The 21,556-nt window shown below is 39.2% G+C and overlaps 1 protein-coding gene across 3 annotated transcripts; it reads right to left on the bottom strand.

Moving 5' to 3' along the window:
• Nucleotides 1-1,939: 1,939 nt before the first annotated feature.
• On the bottom strand, nt 1,940-21,075 carry sh3tc2 (SH3 domain and tetratricopeptide repeats 2). 3 transcript variants are annotated; one of them, XM_011480370.3, is made up of 23 exons: nt 20,842-21,075; nt 15,617-15,727; nt 14,154-14,252; nt 13,189-13,314; nt 11,639-11,766; nt 10,883-10,988; nt 10,573-10,716; nt 9,398-9,599; nt 9,163-9,236; nt 8,780-8,975; nt 7,761-7,897; nt 7,627-7,677; nt 7,249-7,538; nt 6,954-7,148; nt 5,962-6,822; nt 5,635-5,855; nt 5,318-5,484; nt 4,763-4,940; nt 4,522-4,672; nt 3,776-3,898; nt 3,510-3,660; nt 3,209-3,405; nt 1,940-3,054 (listed from the first exon to the last, which is right to left on the bottom strand). In XM_011480370.3, exons 2-23 carry the CDS (start codon nt 15,639-15,641, stop codon nt 2,188-2,190), a joined length of 4,689 nt encoding a protein of 1,562 aa, XP_011478672.1. In that variant the 5' UTR covers nt 15,642-15,727; nt 20,842-21,075; the 3' UTR covers nt 1,940-2,187. The 3 variants fall into 3 exon arrangements, with proteins under 3 accessions (XP_011478672.1, XP_011478673.1, XP_004073576.2); XM_011480371.3 differs by lacking the exon at nt 15,617-15,727; XM_004073528.4 differs by lacking the exons at nt 15,617-15,727; nt 20,842-21,075 and adding an exon at nt 15,728-16,748.
• Nucleotides 21,076-21,556: the final 481 nt, after the last annotated feature.

Below are 21,556 nucleotides of genomic sequence, written 5' to 3' on the forward strand. Positions count from 1 at the left end.
GCTTCTGCTCTTGATGCTAATGAGTTTCTATTCTTCCTAATAGTATTGAATGGACCGTGAAGTGTAAACTTGCTCACTTTGAGTCTCAAAAGATTGTTTTTAAAGTAACCCTGGGAATAAGCTACTAGGTAGAACAATTCTGTTCTTGTTTTGGTTCACTTGGACTTATTTTGAACTCTTGCCTGCTGGGAAAATGAGGACGGTTTGCAGCATCATTCTAAAAGCAGATTATCCATGAAAACTATCCTTTCTTGAACTTATTGAGCTCCATCACGATGTAACCTCTTTTTTTCCCCCTCTGAGCTTAGGTGACTGAGACTTTCTTCTGAGTCTTTATGTCTACATTTGGCCTTTAAATATATAAAATAAAATAAAAAATACCACAAGAGAATCAAGAATCAAGTCACCCCATTTTTTTTATACTGAACTTTCTCAGTGTAAATCCCAAAAGACGATTTTCTTATGGTTGTTTTCCAGATCAATGTATAAAATCGGATAATTCTGAACCAGAATTAATCAAATGCAAATATAAGACAATGTCAATATCTTTCTTGGATATTTGTTACGCATTTGTAGGGTTTTTGCAATAAGACAAAAGCTGTTGTGTTCAATCATGTATATTAAAAAAGCTGGTATGATGCTGCCCTCTTGTGGTAGTTTTGACACATTTCTTAATTTTTCACGAAGCCAAAAATCCTATTCAAACACAAACCTACCGGTATTACTTCTTTTACTCGTGTTTTTATCAATCAGTGATACCAATATTTAATGTACTTTTTTATGATTGTAATGTAAATGTGTTTTCCGAATCAAAGTTGGCACTTGTGATTGGATGAAATGATGGTGACCTGCAATTGCAGGTCATCTTTGAGTGACTATCTTATTTTAATGTTTGCATTCTCCAGTTTGTGGATCTTTACCTTGTTTTTCTCTAAAAAATGTTGTTTGTAGACATTTGCGTTTGGACTGAATTGAATAGAGGGGCTTAGACCTGACAAGTTGCTAAACTTGCTAAACTGCATATTGTGATTTGTCATTATACATCTGTTAATGATTTTTATTTTTAATTGTTTCCAGTCAAAATAAACAAATCAAATTTTATATATCTTAAATTGTTACTTTTATGCTTTATATTTGCAACTTGCATCTTGAAACAAATGTAAAAAATTGAAGTGTTTTGAAAAATGATCGCACGGATTTTTAAAATATCCTTTGATTTTTCTTTTGGTTCATAAAGCAAGAAAATGTCTTGGAGGTGGTAATGACTGAATAATGTACTAATTCAGTTGTGTAAATTTTCTCAAAATGTTAAAAAATTGAAGAAAAAAAACAGCTTTTAAAAAAATATATTTTAGGAAATGTCCTTATTGGAAATTTAAATAATTCCAAGCTGTGGTTTCTAATAGTAGATATGTGGTTTTGTTCAATATGTAAACATTATATAATTACGGTGCCAGAACATATATTTTATTTTCAATAACATGCTGCTTTTGAAGCTTTACAAACTTGTCTTTGCAAATTTTTAATGGTTGGAATACAATATTAACCCTAAAATTATTTAATAATAATTCCTTTATGTCCATTTTGTATGTCATGCATACTTTCTTAAGCTCGGTGGGACAGTTCTTAAATGAAGAATTATCTTTGTGAAATGAAAAGTTTGTACTCTGCTCCTCAAAAATTCATTAAAGTTGTCATTGAAACTTTTCATATGCATATATCTCTGGGATTTTTGGATGATTTAAAATAATCTGTAATTTAAAGCTGTTATTGACTGAAAACATGATGCTGATAAATTTATGCCTTTTCCAGTGATTTGTATTTTCTGGGATTTTTAGTCCTTTTTTCAATCTATTCTAGATCAACATTTTTTCATTTAACAAGTTTTTTTTGTCACGTTGTAACTGCATTAAATGTAATAGAACTTGTGAAATCAACACTCGGCACATAGTTGTTCTTTTCATTTGTATCATATTAATGAGAGACATAACTGTAAAAAACATATTTGACAAGCTGTTGTTATATTATCACATATATTAGACGGTAGGACTACACTTTACGGTGAGTAAGACTCCCACACATTTGTTGACATTACATGTCATAGAAAAGTTGCCGTGCGGCTGGAACGTAGCGGTCTGTTGACCATGAGACATGAGCTCAGATACAAAAACAAGAAACCATAAAGTGCTATTCTGTGATGCTTGTACTGTCACTGCATGTGACACAAGTCTCCGTGCAGACCTCATCCTGACTGATCTCCTGGACAGAATCCAACTCCTGTTGGATCAGAGCTGCATTTGCCTCTGTCTCTTCAATGGGTGTGTTTTCTTCATCTGGCGCATCGGAATCTGTGTCCCTTCTGTCTGCGCTTTCAGTGAGTTCACGTGTGTGGTTGAGCAGTATTTGGCTGGGTGTGCTGTGTTCGGAATCAAATTTCGAGTCTGATCCTTCGGTTGGATTTTGGTAAAGGTCAGTGGAGCTGCTCGAGTCGGAGATGTGCTCTTTCGCCGTGTCAAAAGACTCTGTTAAAATACTGTCTCTGAAGGACTGACTGGCAACAGTGTCTGGCTCAGAACCATAAGGACTCCTTGTGTCTGATGGAAAGTGCATGTGACACTTTTGCTCTATATCCTCTTTTAGATTCATGTCAGCGCTTTTGACTTTTAAGTCCATGGGGATTGTAAGAGGTCTCAGAGTTGAGTTTAGTTCACAGTGCTTATTGTCAGGTATACATTCAAAAGTCAAATTTCTCTCATCCAAACTATCTTCAAACTCAGGATCATCATCCAGGCTCTCCTTCATCTTTTGCCCCAGCTCTGTATTTGCATCGCCAACATTTTCCTCTCCGGCAGCAGAGCTTCCCAAACCAGCGAGGACTTTCTTCAAACTCTGGGCTTGGTCTCTGTAAACTTGGCATAGCTGAGCATCAGGCAAGTGGTTTCCATGGATTTCAGCCAGCTTCATGTAGACCACATACAGTGCCTGAGGATTAGCTTGGTCCTCCAAAGCAGCTGCCAGAGCCAACTGGAAGTAACCCAGTGCATCAAAAGCATCCTAAAAAAGAGAGCAGAACAGGTCAGTAAAAAACATTTTTTTTGTGTGGTTGGATGCTGTAATGTGACTGAAAAATACTTGAATGTTGAAGGTGAATCTGTTGTGGTACTTTGGTTAGGCTACATGTTGGCATCTCACAGCAACTCTCTAGTACCTTGAGTTTGTGCAAGGTAAGGTTCCCCAGTCTGCTGTAAACTTTAGTGTAGTAGCATGCTTCTTTGGGGTGCTGCAGGACAGGTGAGCACACAGACAGGGATTTCAGGTAGTAGTTTTCTGCCATCTCAAAATGCTCCAGGTTGTAATAAATGGTAGCCAACCGATGGTATGCAGTCCTCTCATTCACACGCACTCCTGGTGAAAAAGGAAATTGTCTGACTCGACTGGAATAGCACTGTCTCAGTGGCTGAATCAAAATTTCTATAAGGAAAGATATGAATTGTAGAAAGGATTTGTACCAGTTTTATTGGCAATCTGAGCAGCCAGTGTTGCATACTGCAACGCCTCCTCTTGGTCACCATGTGACATCAGCAGCTCTGTCAGTTTGCTCAGCAAACGAAACTCGGAGTGAATGTCATTGATGCTCCGTGCAAACGGTAGACTTCCATCCTTAAAGAAGGTAAAAAAAAGTTTATTTCTTTGAGAAAAAAAAAAAGACGCCACTACAAATCTGAATAAAAACACCAACAAACAAAATAATCAAATACAAGTAAAATCCACAAACCCTATAGAAAGGCACTGAAGCCATTCGATTCTTATGTCCTTTAAAGTAGACGTCTCCTGCTTCCTCGTAGATGCTCATAGTAAAGGGAGCGTCATTCATCCTCAAGGCCGTCTTCACTGCTGCCTGTCAACACATTTGAAATTAAACTTTGTAGTTTTTTTCTATGAAGACTCTCATTCATCCAGGTAGATTCCATCATAGTAGTAGGTTTAAAGGTTGTCATCTTGACTTGGCTTTGTCAATTCTGTATATTCTGTATTGACAAAGCCTTTTGGATAAGAGATGAAACGTCTTCAACTTTAAAAACTAAGTCCAGATGACAGCCCCTAACCCTGGAATCTACCTGGATGAGGAGTTAACAGCAGGATGTTGTAGGTCTTTTTAAGTACCATGTCAAAGGACTCCACATTAGTGGAAAATAAAAGTACACCTCTGTGGAACCGCTGACTTAACTAACATGTGAGGGGCAAACCAGTATTGTTAGAGCATAAAACATGCAACCACTTTAACCCTTGTGCTATCTTGGATGACCCCACCCTTATGTTGACGTGTTCTCCCTACCATGACAAAGGTGGATAAATGTGGAAAGATTTCATGTAATCCATGGACACCAGTGAAAACCACAAATCATTGAAGAAAAAAGGTTCAGCACACTGTCTAGTGGGTCTAGATGACCCAACTCCCAATGGTAAAGTGCCTAGGATAGTACAAGGGTTAAACAGATTTAAGTCATCTTTGCTCCTCACCTGCAGGTACATGTCAGCCAACTCGTCTTCGTGAATAAGATAATATATGCGTCCCACCTGCAGCCAGGTCTCTGACTCTTCCTCCCGCCTTCCCAGATCAATAGAGATCCGCAGGCTTTGTTTTGTGTAGTCAAGAGACTTACGAGAAGACCTGCACCCATGAGGCAAAAGAATTTGAAAACGCATTCATATTTTATTTATTAGAATCTAAGTAAATTCAGAGGCTGTGCACTGGACTCACTTCTCGGTGTTGAGTGAGAGGTAGAGGCTGCTGAGGATCTCCAGATACTCTCCTTCCGACCTCTTGTCCTTCAGCTTTCGGGAAACTAACACACAGTGCTCGTAGTAGACAATACTCTGGCCATAGAGGAGCATGTCGGCATACAGCCGACTTAGTGCCTTTGCCACCACCATTTGACCTGTGAAAGAAGCAGTGCAAAACCAGCCAGTTGGTCTTATTCAATGTGACAATAGATTTATGGTACCGTGTAATTACTGGAATTATTGAGATTTGTCTTCAAATATCCTCATTAACATTTTGCTATTCCTCAGATTGAGTCACAGAAAAAAAAACAAATCTTTGCACAACTCTCATATAAATGCTAATCAAGATCTAAATATGATAAAAATAAAATAATGACATTTAAAGAGTAAACCAAAAGGCTAAATGCTGCACAGCACACTTAAGTGCAGTCAGTTCAGAAATATGTCAACAAAATCTTGAGATAACCAGATTAGATTGAAATTAGCGATTGCTGTCTCTTGATTTGATGTTTACAGATTAACTTCAACTTACTATGCAGGTTTCTGGCATGCAGTGCAATCAGTAAACCCATTTCGTAACATGCCCTGATATCCTGACTCCTCCCCCTGTCCTTGTAGCTCCGTCCAAGCCAAAGGTAAGTCTGAACGTGCTCCTCATCTGTCGGGCTGTCCCACAGCTCCAGAAAAAGGCACAAGGATCTAGGAAAAAAATAAGATTATGAAGATGTATACAAAATAATTCGTTTTGGTTTTTGTTTACTTTCTCTGCAACCAGTTGTCTGTGGGCTGCAGCCCAATAACACTTTATCCTAAAGTCATGATTTTAGGATAAAAAGGCACATTTCTGACCTGACCAGAAAGCGTTCTGCGATCAAGGATGCTCCTGCAACCAGTGCCAGACAGCCCAGGTTGGCCAATGCCAGAGCCTGATTCCTCTGGTTTCCACTTTCCCTGGAGATGACCAGGGCAGCGTGCAAATGCATTCCTGCCTCTTTAATGTGACCTTGATGCCTTAGACTTAAAGCCAAGAGGTTATGGATCACCCCTCGCTGAGTGGGACTGTCTGTACTCTGACAAGGAGAGGAGAAAAAGGGAAAAAGTCAGATCTTATTCAATAAAAAAAATGCATTTCCAAAGAGCCTTTCATTTAGCAGTATTCATCACTGTCCTGTGCACCTGTAGTGATGCTAGCAGTGGTTGTAGGACGGTTTGGGCTTTCTCAGGCAGACCAGTTAGGACCAACAGCCATCCAAGCAGCACGGAAGCCTCAAAGCCATCCTCCTCATTCATGTGACTTCCAATCTCCACAGCCTGCTGTGCACAGCAAACTGCCTTATCAAAAGCACCGTACTGCTGATAAATTGATGCCAAGCCTAAACACAGGTCCCTCTGGGTCTTTACGTTGTCGCTCAGTTCAGCTATAGTCAGGGTCTGCTGCAGGTAAACCACAATCTGTGCCGGAAGAAGGGAGCTCCCTTCCCTCCAGCATGGATTCAGACGAACAGAATTCTTGATAAACAACTCGATCTTATGGAAGGCGTCATCAAGGGAGTGATCCTGCAGAGAGTCCAGACTCACAGAGGCCAGAGCTAGGTAAGGCATGTATTTTCGGTGATACAGGCAGCTCAAGAGCCAGTTAAGGTCTAAAGGTGCTACAGGTCCCTCTTCAGCAGCAGAGAACATCAGTGTCAGGAACTGGAGGCGCTCAACAAATGGTAGAGCATCGTCGTTTTTATTGAGGGCCAGAAAGAGGATGGACATGAGGTAGCAGACACGAGCTTCCAAATGCTTGTCCCCCAAAACCACTGATCTTCTCAGGAGCAGCTTCAGCAATTCAGCTTCATCTTTGGAGGTGAAGGTGTGGCCAGGAAGACAAAGAAGCAGGGCGCTGGCTTTTTCTAGAGTCTGAGGCAGTTTGTCCTTCATACGTTGCTTCAAGTAGATGGCCGTGAGGTTTGTTAAGAGAGCTACCAGGAGTGGAGTGTCGGAGAAGCTGTCAACACAAACACTCAAAGCCTCTTCATAGTACACACGGGCCTGAGGAGGGAGGAAAACATCCGTTATTGCAAAGGATTAAGAAAGCATGAGCTGAATTTTTGTAGAAATTTGAGGGTTTTATTATTTTTAAAGAAACTGGACCATTTTATTTACAATTTACTGCACTCTACCTGTGAGAACTTCAGCTTTCTGGCACACAGTCTTCCCAGAACAAAGCATGCTCGCCGATGTGCCCAGTGCATGCCCAGTCTTTTAGAGCAATCCCTAACACTTTCAAGATGAGCTGACAGCTCGTCTTCCGGCTTACCGCTGAAAGTCAGCCACAGAAAAGAATACTGCAGGTCGTATAAGGGCAGAAAGTCCTCCTGGAAGAACAATACATACCCAATGATGCTCTACCCGCAACCTCCGGATTTTATTTTCAGTATCAAACCCTCTCTATGCAAAAACTGTTACATCACTGACCTGGAAGTGATCCTGGTTGAGCAGAGCCAGTGTAGGGTCACTGAGTTCAGACTCTCCACCATCCCAGCTGTTCTCCTCCAGGAAGAGAGGTGGATCCTCCTGAAACTCGTCCAGTTCCCGGAATGTGTCATCCAGTGTGAAGGATAATCGCAAAGGATTGTGGGAGTGACAGCGGGACACACCGGGGGAAGAGTGAGAGATGGACGGGTGAGGGGAAAACTGGAATGGTGATGTCCCTTCGCTTCTCTCCGAGATCATGCTCTGACGGGCACTCGTGAGTACTTTATAATCTGACAAGGGGACACATTGAAGTTAAGCTAAACTGAGCGAACATAGGGATGCAAAGCGCACATTTTAATGAGTGAATTGCAGGTGTACCATGTTTTGGGTGATTTTGGATGTACGTGAAATCTGTCTCATCCAGTCGATCTAGAAAAAAACACAGGATTTTAACTTTATCCTCCACAGATATGTCACAAGCACTGTCATTGTCTGTCCTGACGTGTCTTTACCCAGCCTGTAAACGCAGCTGATGTCAGATGAAAACAGTCTTTCTAGTAAGTTGCTGTCGCTTGGCTCAGAGCTACACGGGTTAACCTGAGCCAGGCTGGCCTTCTCCTCATCAGCAAGAAAGAATAATCGTTTGTCTCTGCAAAGAAAACAAGGGCGGTGTTACCATTCCTGGAATTAACACAGCCACGCTTGATATTCCAATTTAATCCAGCTTTAAACACTAAAAAGTAGGGCTGTAATGATTCATTTTAACAACAGTTCGATCCCTATCATAATTTGTGGTTGATGATCCGATCCATGGTCGATATTGGTTCATGGCAAATGATCCAATTTGATCTGCTCACACTTCAACCAGTGTGACTCACAGATAAATGCCTGGGTGCTGAACAGTGCAGATGATGTCCAATCAAGTGTAAATTAAATATGTGTACAAATAAACAAGTAATAAAGAATTAATAGGAAATCCATTCACATTTTAGTTTCATAAAGTTCAGCTCACTGTTGTTTTTCCACATCAAATGGAACATTATTAGAACATTCTACCACAATGTATGGTCATTTGTCTTTAAATTTCAAAGTAAAATAAACCTACCGGCCCTCAACCCAAATGGTAATTTCCATCCGCAGTTTAATTAATTTATTTTGTATTGAAAAGATTATTTGGTATACATCAATTTGACTCACATGCAATGCGCCTCAGACAGATTGATCTGGTAGGATCGTAGGAATATAAATAGATTTATTGATTAAGTCGATCAATCGCTACACCCCTACTAAAAAGGTACACAGACATCATGGATTCTCCTATCTCAGTGGAGGAATTTGGCCACATTCTTTGTTCTAGCAGTTGTCTTTAGTTCTGCACACTAAAAACTTTAAGTATAAAGCATTACCCACTGTGTTTTATCGTTGTAGCACAAAACAGATTGTGACAATTGTGTTTAGAATTTCCTTGTTCATCTGCGCACTTGACAGATTAATATTATTTTCTTGCAACTAAACTTTTACGGTGTCTTACAGTGGAGTGGTGTTCAGAGGCTTGACATGCGCCTTGTGTACAAAGCCAATGCATCCTGTGGAAGCATGTCTCCCTATGAAGACCCCAAGACCTCGTAGCAGTAGGCCCTGGATCTCCACTGTGTCCCCTTGGCTCAGCTGGAGCTCATCCGGCCCATCTGGACTATAGTCCACCACAGCCACACAGGAACCAGTCACTAAAGGGTTTAAGAAGGAGGAGGACGCAAGGTAAAGTGATCATCACATTCACATTCCCGTCATAAATGAAGTTAAGATTTAATTAATGGTTATTCATGAAAGTTAAAAATACATGCTTAAGAATAACAATTTTATTATAATAAATCTGACTACTATGTATCAGTGAGAAATACACCATGGTTTTACCGATTGGATGTTCAAACTGCTCCTTTTCTGAGGGTGACCATTCAGCATGACCCGGAGACTTCCTCAGGAACCACCTAATCAAACAGGAAGTATAGTTTAATACGGCTTTACTGACTACTGTTAGTGACTGTTCAGCATATTTTCTGGGTGTTCTCTTCAGTGAAACAGAAAAATGATATCAGATAAAAAACGAGGAAGGAGGTTGCAGCTTGGCATTGCTGACGCAGTGACTCACTGATAAAAGGGGTAGGGCATTGGTTGCATGGCATTGACTGGCACCAGGCCATGGTTCCCCGTGGAAAGGAGGGTGCCCTCCCACATGTTTCCCTGCCCGGTGTCCCTCACCATCAGCAGGTCATTCTTGTGAAACGAAAGCTGTTCATCTTCTTCTCCATCCTGATGTTGTCTACTGAACAGTGCCTTTGCAAAGAAGAATCCTGCAATAAGACAAAGACTATGCCTAAATATGCATTTAAAATCATCAAAAGTCTCTGTCAATATGTTTCTATTTTTTAAGTAATTGTGGTGTTTTTATTCAAAAGATTTGTAGGATCAGCACTACTGTGGCTACAAAACCCACATCCAGTCAAACACAGAATGTTAAATGCTTTATATCCTCCACCAATTACAGTTAATGTATTTTTCTGCATTTTTGCCAACACTGCAGTCTCTATTTTCCTTTAAGCTTTTTGCCTGGTGCTTTGCAATGGCATATAATCTCACCCGACTGTATGAGATCAATATGCATTTATAGGGGGATTGAGTGCAGAACTTAAAACATTGACTTACTTTATAGTAAATTGATTTTTTTGTGTGTGCGTCAGACGGTGCCTCTTCAGCACAGAAAGACAATCATGCATGCACACATTACAGGCAAATTTGAAATTGACAGTTAATCTCACCATGTGTGGGGGTTTGGACTGTGACAGAAACCTCACTAAGAAGAAAGTTCAGAGTCCAGAGTTTCAACCTATACTTTCTTGCCAAACATTTATTTTTAGCCCTGTTTGGTACTTCTGTTGTTGTCGTCTTTCACATTCTAGATTTGTAATCCAGTATAGAATAGGTCTTTTCCCCAATTTTCCACAATTCACTAACTACTAGTTTTTGGCCAAAATTGTTCATATTTGTTACTATTTATAATTATAAAACATATATTTAAGGTTGTTTATTTAACCCCTTGATGCCGGAAGTAATTTCTAGGTATGAAAAAAAAAAACACTTTTGTTTTTGCTTTTAAGTAGATGCTAAATTAAGGTAATTTTGGAGCAGAGGATGATTGATTCATATAGTCTTCAACTGTCGTCAATAGGTTAACATTTCAAAATAAGAATCCTTAGTTTTCATGTATTATTCTAAAGATTTTATCTTTTAGTACAAGGAATCAGTGCTTACTGCAAAAATACTGACCTTCCTGTTTGAGAAGTCTCAGATACAGGGTAGCCAGATGTTCCTCATCCACCTTGACATTGATCTCCAGGTCACTAAGCAGCTCTGAGTCCAGCCAGAAGGACTGATCACACAGGAAGTTTTCCAAACAACGAGCAACATAACCTGCAGCACATTGAACATTACCTGAAATATTACTCATACTGCACAAATGCATATCACTATTACCCACTGTATTGAATTTTCTTGCTGTTATGAAAATTCAATCAATGAGTTAAAAGAAAAAAAAAGAAGTGCACAAGAAAACCAGAACCCCATTAATTTCACTTACCTAATGCAAGGTAAGTTGAGAACTTCCACATCTCCTCTACAGTTTTGAAAGTAAGTACAAAACTGTCTTTCTCAGCGTGGACTGAAACCAGACGTGCAGACAAGTCCTGCAGCATGGAAGGTTAAAGCAGCACAATTATGTATTTATATTTAAGAGGCAACATTGTAGAGCTTTGTACTGTTTAGCTTTTTAAAGATTTAAAAACTAATCTAAGACAACTGACACATAGTCCCATATCTTCAAACCTTAAAGGAATTGTATTTATTCAGAGCAGACCTATGTATGCTTTCAATAATGTATGTGGGCTATATTTTGAGCTAGCTTTTAGAGGCCTTTATCAAAAGTAAGGGGGAAAAACAGTAGTAAATAACCTCTGCACCTAATGTAAGTGTTTCTCCTTGTGAAAACAAGATTGCAATTATGGGAAAAAAATGCTTAATGTTTAAGGTTAACAAAATTAAATTTAAGCAATTGAAGAACAAGCCTTTCCTTAAAAAGAGTTAAATGTATATTTAACCATTTTTTTGTTTACATTTATAAGAAATGTAATGTTTCCTCTGGAGTCAGAAATTAGTCAAGTTTTACCTTAACCAGAAACAAATTGAACTGACTATAATTCAAGAAACTGAAGTAAAACTGATTAATGCCAGGAACTTTGAAGTACATCCAGACCTACATGTTAGTTCAGTCAAAAATACAGGATTGGGTTACTTGTGGATTTAGCTAATTAGGCTTATTTGTTGTCGGTATACGCACTTTAAAAAGCTGCACAACATCCTTGCTGTTGCTCTCCACCACTCTGAGCCGTGTACGCAGCGCTTCCTGCAGGTTCTGGTCAGGGTCCTCACTGGAGCGTCTCCGCCCGGTGAACAAGAGCACAATTTCTACACAGGAAAGAATCAGCTTTAGATCATTTTAGACCATTATTTACAGTGGAGTATATTTTGGTAAGAAAGTGATTAAAATATTTGTGTGTGTGTGTGTGTGTTTGTTTTCATGCAAGAAAGTCAAAACTTTCAATACATTATTAAAAATTCTCAGTGCAGGCTCTTATATCTGATTGATAAGTACAATACAAGCCCCTGGAGGATAAGAAGGCTATTAGGCCTTTTACTGAATGCCCAGTGTGTTCATTTAAAAGCATTACAAGGGAAGAACCTGTGGAAACCTGATGGAGGAAGCTACATTGCTGATAGAGGAGAACATTAGCAGATCCTGGAATTTGCTACATCATCATACGTTAAAGTATCTGAAATGCAGTTGTGTCCAACATAGGGGCTATTAGATGGCATAACAGAAGCTTGCTTCTCTGGTGCAGTCAATGGTAAAGCAAAAAAAAAAACAACTGCAATAATAACAATTAAATAATAAAATTGTCTGCTGGGCCTTTGAGTTTGTGGCTGGCATTTGTTGCCAAAAGGTGGCGATGGTTAACCATCTTGGCCAAAAGGTCCCCGACAAAACACTGGCTGTAGCATTTTCCAGTCAAGCATTTCACTACAGCAGCTTTAGATACTATTAATGCATAACTAGGCTGCCTTTTTTGGTTTTAGTATGATGAGATTTAGACACCAAATTAGTACTTCTGCAACACTCACATACCATATTTTGTGGAGAAGGGGGCAAAAAAAAGATAAACACAATAATCGAGTACGTCATTATTGCCATAATGGAACATTTATTTGTAAGCCACAGTAGGCTAAAAAGGAAACAGCTAAGAATTTCAGTTCTATTCACCATGCTTATGTGACATGTGTGTTTAATATCTCATTCTGCAAAATTAAAGTACAAATGTCCAATTTTATAAACAAGTTATATATTATATTGTTTCTGAACTGAACAGTAAGCTACTTTTTATTGTTATTATTTTTAGTAGAAATTGGCTACACCAATTTGTATAAAACAAAATAAGACCTCAATGATAAATATTTGCTGCTGTTGTGTTATATAACCCTGTTTAAAAATGATTTAGTGGGATTAGATATTCCTGCTAGTTAAAGTACAACAGCTAAACTTTTAGATGCCTCTCAATGGTCACTGTGAGCCTGGAAACAATCATGCTCTGTTGACCGTCTACTTTAAAGAATTGTATATTCATTCCAGCTTTGGTTGACGAAGTATTTCAGGTTTTATCTAAAAACTATAGTAAATATGGTTAACGTAAACCCAGGTAATCATATTTCCAGGCACCAACTTTTTTTTTTCCGAGTGCATGACTGTCACTCATTGCAGTGATCTTATTTTGGAAATGTATGCAGCATGTGAAACATTTAACGGTTCTATATCATAACAGGAAGATGCTGTACCTGAAGAAAATTTGTCCCCTATAGAGACGGTACTTCCTCTGAGGAAAGCTTCTTTCTTCTTCCAGTAGTTGTCACATTCTGCACTTCTTTCACCTGGTTCCACCACAGGACCATCTTTCTCCTCACCTGCTTACAAAAAATCACATTCAGGAAACCAGTTACAAGAATAAGTTAAAATCAAATTGTTGTTATGATCTAAAGTTAATCCTCTGTTGTTGAAACTGCAAAAGGCAGTGGTAGGTAAAAAACTTTTTTTTCTTTTTTCCTTTTCTTTATTTTTTTATCACGGCGGCCATCAACGGCTTTGTAAACTTGGTGTGCGAGGCATACCTCATAGGCTTTAGGGATTAAACTAAACATGTTATCACATTATACAAGATTGCGTTCCCTGTTGGATGTCTTTAGCATTTTGATCCATCCATCCATTTTCTGAACCCGCTGTATCCTTTTCAGGGTCATGGGTTGATGGAGCCTTTGTCACGTACTGTTGGACGAAGGCAAAGGTGCACACCTGGACAGCTGGCATTTTGATATGTATGTTAAATGAAGAATATTTTATTTTACAAGAATGTCTCTCTTTACTTGGAGTAAAGAGAGACTGCCCCTGAAAAAAATTTGGCCCTTGGAAATTTTTCTTAGACTTGTTTTTCAGAAAAAAAAAAAAAAAAAAATTATAGTCCACTTGTTCAAGACTTTTTGAAGTTTAAATGCATTCAAAAGGATATAAAACGAGCTACATGGATGTTATTTTATATCTTTTATCATAACACGATGTCAGACTTCCCCCTGGTTTTGTTCCATTGAGCAGGAAGGATATCACAACCACTTCCTTAGTTAGTGACCAGAGGGAAAGCAGTAACGCTTTGTCTCACATGGAACTCATAAGATGCTGTTTATGCTTCAACTATGAAAGAACCTTGTTATAACAGATTGAAGGATTTAAAGGCTCTGCTGTTTTTGTGTACCTTCAGTCATGATGTCATTTCCAGAAAAGTGTTCATTTGTTCCCCCAAGAGTGTATGGCGGCTCCCTCCAAAGAGCATCCAGCTCAGCGGGAGACATGTCTGTTAAAAGAGATAGAAACCAGAAAAATTATAGGTCAAGTTTTCAAAGTATGGAAAATTTAGATCTCATGGAAATATTATAAAATACGCATTTTCCTTCTCCAGTTTCAAGTGATTTTAGTTTATGCATTGGAAAGCTACGAGCTGAATAAAAAAGCAATATCCAAGTAAATAAGTAAAATATTTGAGTTGTTTGATGATTTATCATAATTTTAGCAAACTGCAAATTATAACAGTTAAAGTCCCACTCCATTGATCTCTTGATCTATTTTAAAGGCTTCCCCAGTGATCTTTTAATTATGAATGTCCTGTTTATAGCCCATATAAAAAAAAGTCATTTTCCAGGACATAGTTTCTGCAGAGCTACAATATTTCATTACAGTTTTGTCTTTGAGTTGTAGGCGAGTTAGCCTATCTCCATTTCCCATCATCCCTTTGTTTACACGTTCTCCTGCTGACTTAAAACCTCTTACAAATCCAACATAACATTACCATTACAACTAATGGTGAGCAACCCGGTTTTCAGTTTTGAGCAAGATAACAGCTCAATGAAGTAAACGAAGACGTTAATGGTTCTATGTGTCAGCAACTGGATACTACGGAATGCTCACGGAAGCCTGTGGCCCGCCGATTGTAACACCTACTGCTTCAAGCTTAAGCTTAATCTATTTAAATATTTCCTCCATAAGAAAAATCCCACAAGAACATTATAAAAACATCAAAACAGGATTTTCATTGGAGTGGGGCTTTAGGAGATTTTACTCCCTTCTACTTTGTTTGCACATTTGATGCAAAATAGTGTTTTGTAGACGTACAATAAACAGTATAATTCCTTTAATAATAAAAGCTCTGTCCGTGTTTCTGAAACTTGCAAAGAAAGTTGACAGGACAAGGTTAAAGTCAAGGGAACTCAATTGCCACTAACTGAAAACAGGACCTTTTGAGCTTAATGTTAGTTGTAGGAGTTATGAGTGGGAACATGGGGATAAAGCCAGGCAAACACACAGCTGTACAGACAGCAATCCTGCCTCTGATTCATGACAGCACACATTTGTGTCAGTTTGATCACACTATCACAGAAATCTACATTTCTTTTAGCTACATAGTAACAAAACAAATATTAATACTGATTAGATTGCCTATTCATTTGTTGTCATGCTTTGTAAGTCCAAAAACACAATGGAACATTATTATCTTGATGCAAACAGGACAGTAGGGAGCCACACAGCATCCAACATGACATTATACCGAAGAGGACAAGAGCCTATTCTTTCAATCGAAGCAGAGTTAGCACCAACAGGACTGCTTGAGTCATTGCAAGCAGAGTCATGATGCAGGGCAGGATCACACCAGGTTCTTTTTACCTTCATGACTAAGAGTGTTACCCATGGTGTGTAATCAACTATGTTCCTGCCTATCTGAGAGTAGCAGTCCGTCTCATGACAGCAGAGCATAGAGAGCGGGCTGGGACCGACCTGTGAAGGAGGAGAGGCAGACCTTGATGAGCGGTTGACAGCAGGAGCAGTTGAGGAGAGGTCTGCAGCAACAAGACGCCATCTGGCCCAAGAGTCGGCAGCTCCCAGGGATCAATGCCATTCCATCAGTTTTCCCCCAGCCTCTCAAACAACATTCAGTCTCTTCCTTTCTGTTCCCCAAGCCCTGATTCCTGTCCTTTTTTTCTCTCCAGTCCCCTTCCTGCCTTGCTAACTCTGGCTTCCAACTAGTTTGTCTTAGCAGGATCTGCTCCCCGGCACTCCTGCAGTCCTTCTCTCCTCCTCTCTATCTGTCTAGGTCTGCTGCTCTTTGTAATATTTCTCTTTCTTTCTGTCTCCATCTTCCCCCTCCCACCAGTCCCTCTCTCTGTGTTCAATAGCTGCCCAGCCAGTGAATGCACAAAGCGCTCTCTGCAATTGAGTGTGTGGGGGGCAGGCATCAGCCTGAGTTTCCCTGTGCCGTCTGCTTGTGTGTGTTGGTGACAAATATGCACAGAATGTGTGTCACAAAGTCAATGTGTGTGTCTTTTGTGCTAGTGGCTGACATAATCTAATGCTGACCCGTTGTAAGGCAATGCTACAGAAAGCCAAGCTGCAAGGTCACAGCAAAGTCGGGCTGAGAGTCGCCCAGCGTCCCAGACTCTGGATCAGGAACTGCGTTCTAAGGAGACTTGTGCATCCACCCGTGATGAAGACAATATTTGTGTGTTTGCTGCAACTTAAGCTGCAAATCTGAGCTACATGTTGACCTTGCATGAAGGATTTCCTTCTGAGAGGGAAATACTCCTTTAAACAATGATGAATGCATGAGTGGGTATTTTTTAGATGTTCTTCTAATATCTCACAAAATCATATTTTGTGATAATCTCACACTACAGACAATTTAAAAAAATATGAGTACAGTCAGGACGATTTTAGAGGGCTTGTCCTGCAGAAAAAGACAGGCTCATACAAAATACTATTTTCTTAATTAATAGCAACAGTTTTAGATTTCTAGAAAAAAAATCTAATTTTTAAAAAAGCTTTTAGAATATGTTTTTTGGCCACTTACAGGAAGTGTTTAACTTTTAAGTGGCTGAGGTTCCTTTTTTACACTTTCTTAAGTAGAAACAAAATCCTTTTCAACTCTTTAACATGTTTAATTATCTGAGGAAAACCTTGAGATGGCAAAAACAAACAAAAAAAAGTTTAGGTTGTGCCCAACCAACTATATATATTTAATATCAAATTTATTTAAGTTGTAAGCCTTTAATTATTTAGTGTAACAAAATCTTACATCACATTAACACGTTTTTGTTTGCATCATGAGTGGTACATGGTAAGAAGTGCAGACAAAATTACAGACACCAGGGGGCAGAAGAAGACTATTTTAGGATTATATAAAATGTGTTTTAAAAATAGTTTTCAATGAAATAAGGCTCAGAAATATGTGTATCAAATGTAAAAATGGAATTATAGAGTTAACAAGGAGCCAAAGTTAGGTTTTCTATCTGGTGGTTATGGTTAGAAGATAAACTTCAGATACAGATAAAAGGCCATTATCAACAAATTCTATTAAAGTTGAGAACCTTTCAGAAAATGATCCCAAGAAAGACGACTGGAAACCCTGCAGTCCAGGAAAATTGCATACACAAGAAATAGACATGAGGAGAAAGCTTGAATTAAATCAGCATCAGACTGATAAAGCCATTAGGATGAGTGGTGAAACATTTCAGTGAAAGAAAACTTGAAGTCCAAATGGCATTATTCAACCTCAAGACATGACAGTGGGTCCCGTAAAAGACTACTTGGTATCCATGCCAGGGTTCTGTTTCTTAAGGTAACTGGACATTGACGGTTGATCTATCCTTAAAGAGCTGTGACCGCGAATCTGTTTTCTTCAGCTCTAACTGCTGCTGGAAACTCAGGTTATGTATGAGCTTACTCCTTCAGGGGTGTGACAAAAAGTCAAATAACTAGACGTATAAGCTGCTGAAATGCTATCAATGTGTGGTGATGTGAATAGGTACAGTTGAATTGCAGAGCCTGATGGTGCAGCTCAATACTGCAACACCACTGAATTGGCAGCTAAAGATCTTCTAGATCCACCTTTATAGTCCAGTTAGTCTGAAGAGCAGAGGCCTGTGATGACATAACATGGATGCCCAAGAATCTTTTTACACACCTTGCTTTCACTTATTAAAGGATTCAGGTAAAACTGAAAACAGCTGCTCTGGAAGATAACAGCAGCCAAAATTACACCTGTGACGGTCAAAAGGAAGAGTAATATTTGCGTCCTCTACAGCTAAACAATAAGGCCTAAAATGCTGACAACACTTGTTGAATTAGAAATCTAATAACGATCAAAATGAGAAACAAAGTTCTGAAAAAGGTGAGATGCAATGTAAACATTTGATAAATCCAAAAGAGATGTTTCTTCTTCACAAAACATGCCAGATATTCAAATAAAAACATATTTTCCTTTTGGACAAAGAGACACCTGCACACCACAGAAAAGTCCAGGACATGATGTATAAACTGTCCAAACATGAAATAAATTCAATTATTTTATTTTACACAGTTTCATAAAACTAAACTATTTCATAAAAGTGCTTGTTCAAATATAAACAATCTTCAAACCTTACACTCCCAGTGGACTATTTAATTTCATCATGCCAATTTATCAGGCCGTAATCAATCACATGGAGTTTGCTTTCACAAAAGTAAAACAAAAACAAAAAAACTCTATGACCATTTTTTCAGGCATAAAAAAGCTTCTTGCCTATTTGGGCCGTCAAAACCGCTTCAGTCTTTTGTCAAAAGCGAGAAGCTACTGTCCTGAATTGTGATCTGCTGACTGAGAAGGTCATTCAAGCACAATAATGCGCCTGTTGTATACTTAATAAACAAGAGAAAGAAGATCTGAACTTTGTGAAAAATATGTTTATTTATTTTGGAAACTGGAGAAGATGAGGAAAAAAATGGTAATGCATATATAAACAGCAACTTTGCTCCAGGCAAAGGCATTATAAAGGTGCCAGCTTGCTAAGAAACTATCTCGCACACATGTATGCCACCACATCCTTGGCTATGAACACATGTGGATTTTCACGCTGTTAGTTCCTAATTCTGACTCAACCCCTGTTGCATCAGCAATACCAACAATGAGGGGATTTGTGTTTTTCTACTGCAGTATGACTTCAGTGTCTGATGTCTGAAAAGGATTATCTGTGAAATGTTGTGGTAAAAAGGGATTCATTACTCCAATCATCTATTTAGGCTACTTCAGAAGTGTTTCCTGTGATCTTTTATTGAGGATAAAGCTATTTTTAGCCAAAATCAAAGAACCTGTGTCGATGTCAAGGACATCGTTTCTGCAGAGCGGAAGTAGTTTATTAAAAATTTACCTCTGTGTTGTGGGCAGACCATTGGGCATGGAGCAATGCCACCCCCTCTTCCTCTCCCTATTTCAGAGAGCTCGGAGCAGGTAACTCGTGGCCAACCTGACATATTTTCGACACCACAAATGCGCTCTTTTTCAAACTGCATTTTTTTCATCTGCTCCTGATTCACAGAAATTTAAATTAAGGAACACTCAGAAACAAAATTTTGAGCCTAATTTTACCAACAAATGTCATACATCATCAGAAAAATGCCACTACAACATGTTAAAAACACAGAAAACACAATTATCCTTTGAGTTGGTGTGTGTAGGAGTGTGTGTTGCCTCATATTGCTATAAATCATTCTGGTAATCATCCTCTAGCTCTGTAAATCAAAAGGATGGTTGTGTGTGAATTCTCCACTCAGATCAATATTAAAATCCCCTTTTTGTCTTTCTAAAGCTGAACCAGAGTAACTCATCAATTCTTTGTGTACATGCTGGTAGTTTTACATTTCTTTCATTGAGTCTATGGTCAGGGAAGACAACTTGTCGTTAATCAAAAGAGGAAATCCCTGATGGCTCATTTCAGTTGACTTATTCTGTCACCTGTTGCTGCCTGTAGTTTCCTTGTGTTTAACCCAAAGGGAAACTTCACGTTTCTTCCTTCTGTGTGCTCTACTTTTTCAATCTCAGGGTCAAGAGGATAATACCTTTATCCCTGTTTCTGCCATTATATGGCAGCCTACAGTCAATGCTGAGTCAGTGCATGTGTACCTCATGAGGCAGAAAGCTGTAAACAGGCCGAAGGCGTGTCGGAACATATCCCAACACTCTTTAGGCTCCACTGTTTGTTGCTCACAAGTTGCACAGATGTCTAATCTAATAAACACAGACTTCCCAAGGCTAATGTGTGCAGTCACATGTGCATGGCCTTTGTTTTCACAAAAGAGTGCACCAGGGTCAGGAGGTTTTTTTCTTTCTTTCTTTTTTTTACTGACAAAAACTCTAAACTATGCAGTGTTTCAAATGGGGGAGAAAACCCCTGCTGCAGAGATGCCTACACAACACCTGTAGACCTTTGTACAGTTTGCAGCTGCAGTTTAAACCCCTTCTGCTTTAAAAACAACATTTCTAACATCAATCCCTATGTTTTGTTAAGCCACAGACCCACTGTGATCAGCCTATAATGACGAGGGTTGTCCAGCTAATGAGCACATGCCATACAAGACCTGAAGCCTGAAACCCCAGAGAATCACAGTCGTGTCACTCAATGGTCCACGACAATAACATTCAAGCTAATGAGAATCATATGGCAGCCACACCAGCTTGGTTCAGATGGGCTTGTTTGGGGTATTTTTGCCTGAATGTGTGGTGTGTAAGAGAATCGTAAGCATATAGTAATATGAGACAGAGGTTGCTGACTCTAAGTTTAGACTAGCCAGGCTCTGTCAGCTCACTCTCCTGCATCTGTCTGTGAGACAGAGCTGAGCTGCACAGCTCTTTACTCTGGAACAAACAATGTGAGCACAAAACTGAGCATTTTATCCTGTATCTGTTTTTGGAAGAATGTCACATGAGACTCAAAACCTCCTACAATGAAAGCTAGGAAACTACAGTGACAGTGGTGCTTATTGTAAGTTCCTGTACACTGTGGAATGACAACAACTTTAATGAGTGAGAAGAACATGTTTTAGACATCACCGGGTCTTTAAGTCAGAGAGAAATCTCTTACCTCTGTGTTACTCTCAACTCCTCCCTCTTAATCCATTCCTCCTGTGCTTGCTTCAATATCTGTAAGTCTCTTTGGGATTTGGGGGTTTCACCATATCAACAGTGACAGTCATGTCGGGACAGCTGCAGTAACTCTTCCCATTCTCCCCCCTTGAATAAAACAAAAAGAGGAGAACATCCAAAACAGAAAGATTGTGTAAGCCAGTGAGAGTCTGTGCTATAGAAGGCAGCATGTCACTGAGGAGGAAGCTCTACGCTGGAGCTCCACCCTCCATTTTTTGAGTCGAGGGTATTAAACCCGCCTCTTTCACCCCAAAAAACCCCCACCCCTTACACACACACACACACACACACACACACCTACACACACTTTTCTCTCCGTCAAAGTCTAAAGTCATGAGTCCAAAATGCTGATGAGACAGAAATGTTATGGGATTATTTTTATTTTTGCAGTTTCATGCATCAAGATGGAACCTGTTGCTTTTAGAGAAGCTACCGCAGGAGAAGTTGTTATTCTGAAACACGAGTCACACCAGTCTTACTTGAAACACTGCAATCACAACATTTCCTTTCACTGAAAGACTCACCTGACTTCATTCCAAGGGTAAGCCTCAAACATACCTGCCCAAACTGTTTTCATTAGGAAACAGCTAAAAAAAAAATTAACAATTCCCGGACTTGTGTGTATACTTCTGTGTAGACAATAACGTAACAAG

The sequence above is a fragment of the Oryzias latipes genome, chromosome 10 (genome assembly GCF_002234675.1).
Source record: "Oryzias latipes chromosome 10, ASM223467v1".
NCBI classification, from domain to species: domain Eukaryota; kingdom Metazoa; phylum Chordata; class Actinopteri; order Beloniformes; family Adrianichthyidae; genus Oryzias; species Oryzias latipes.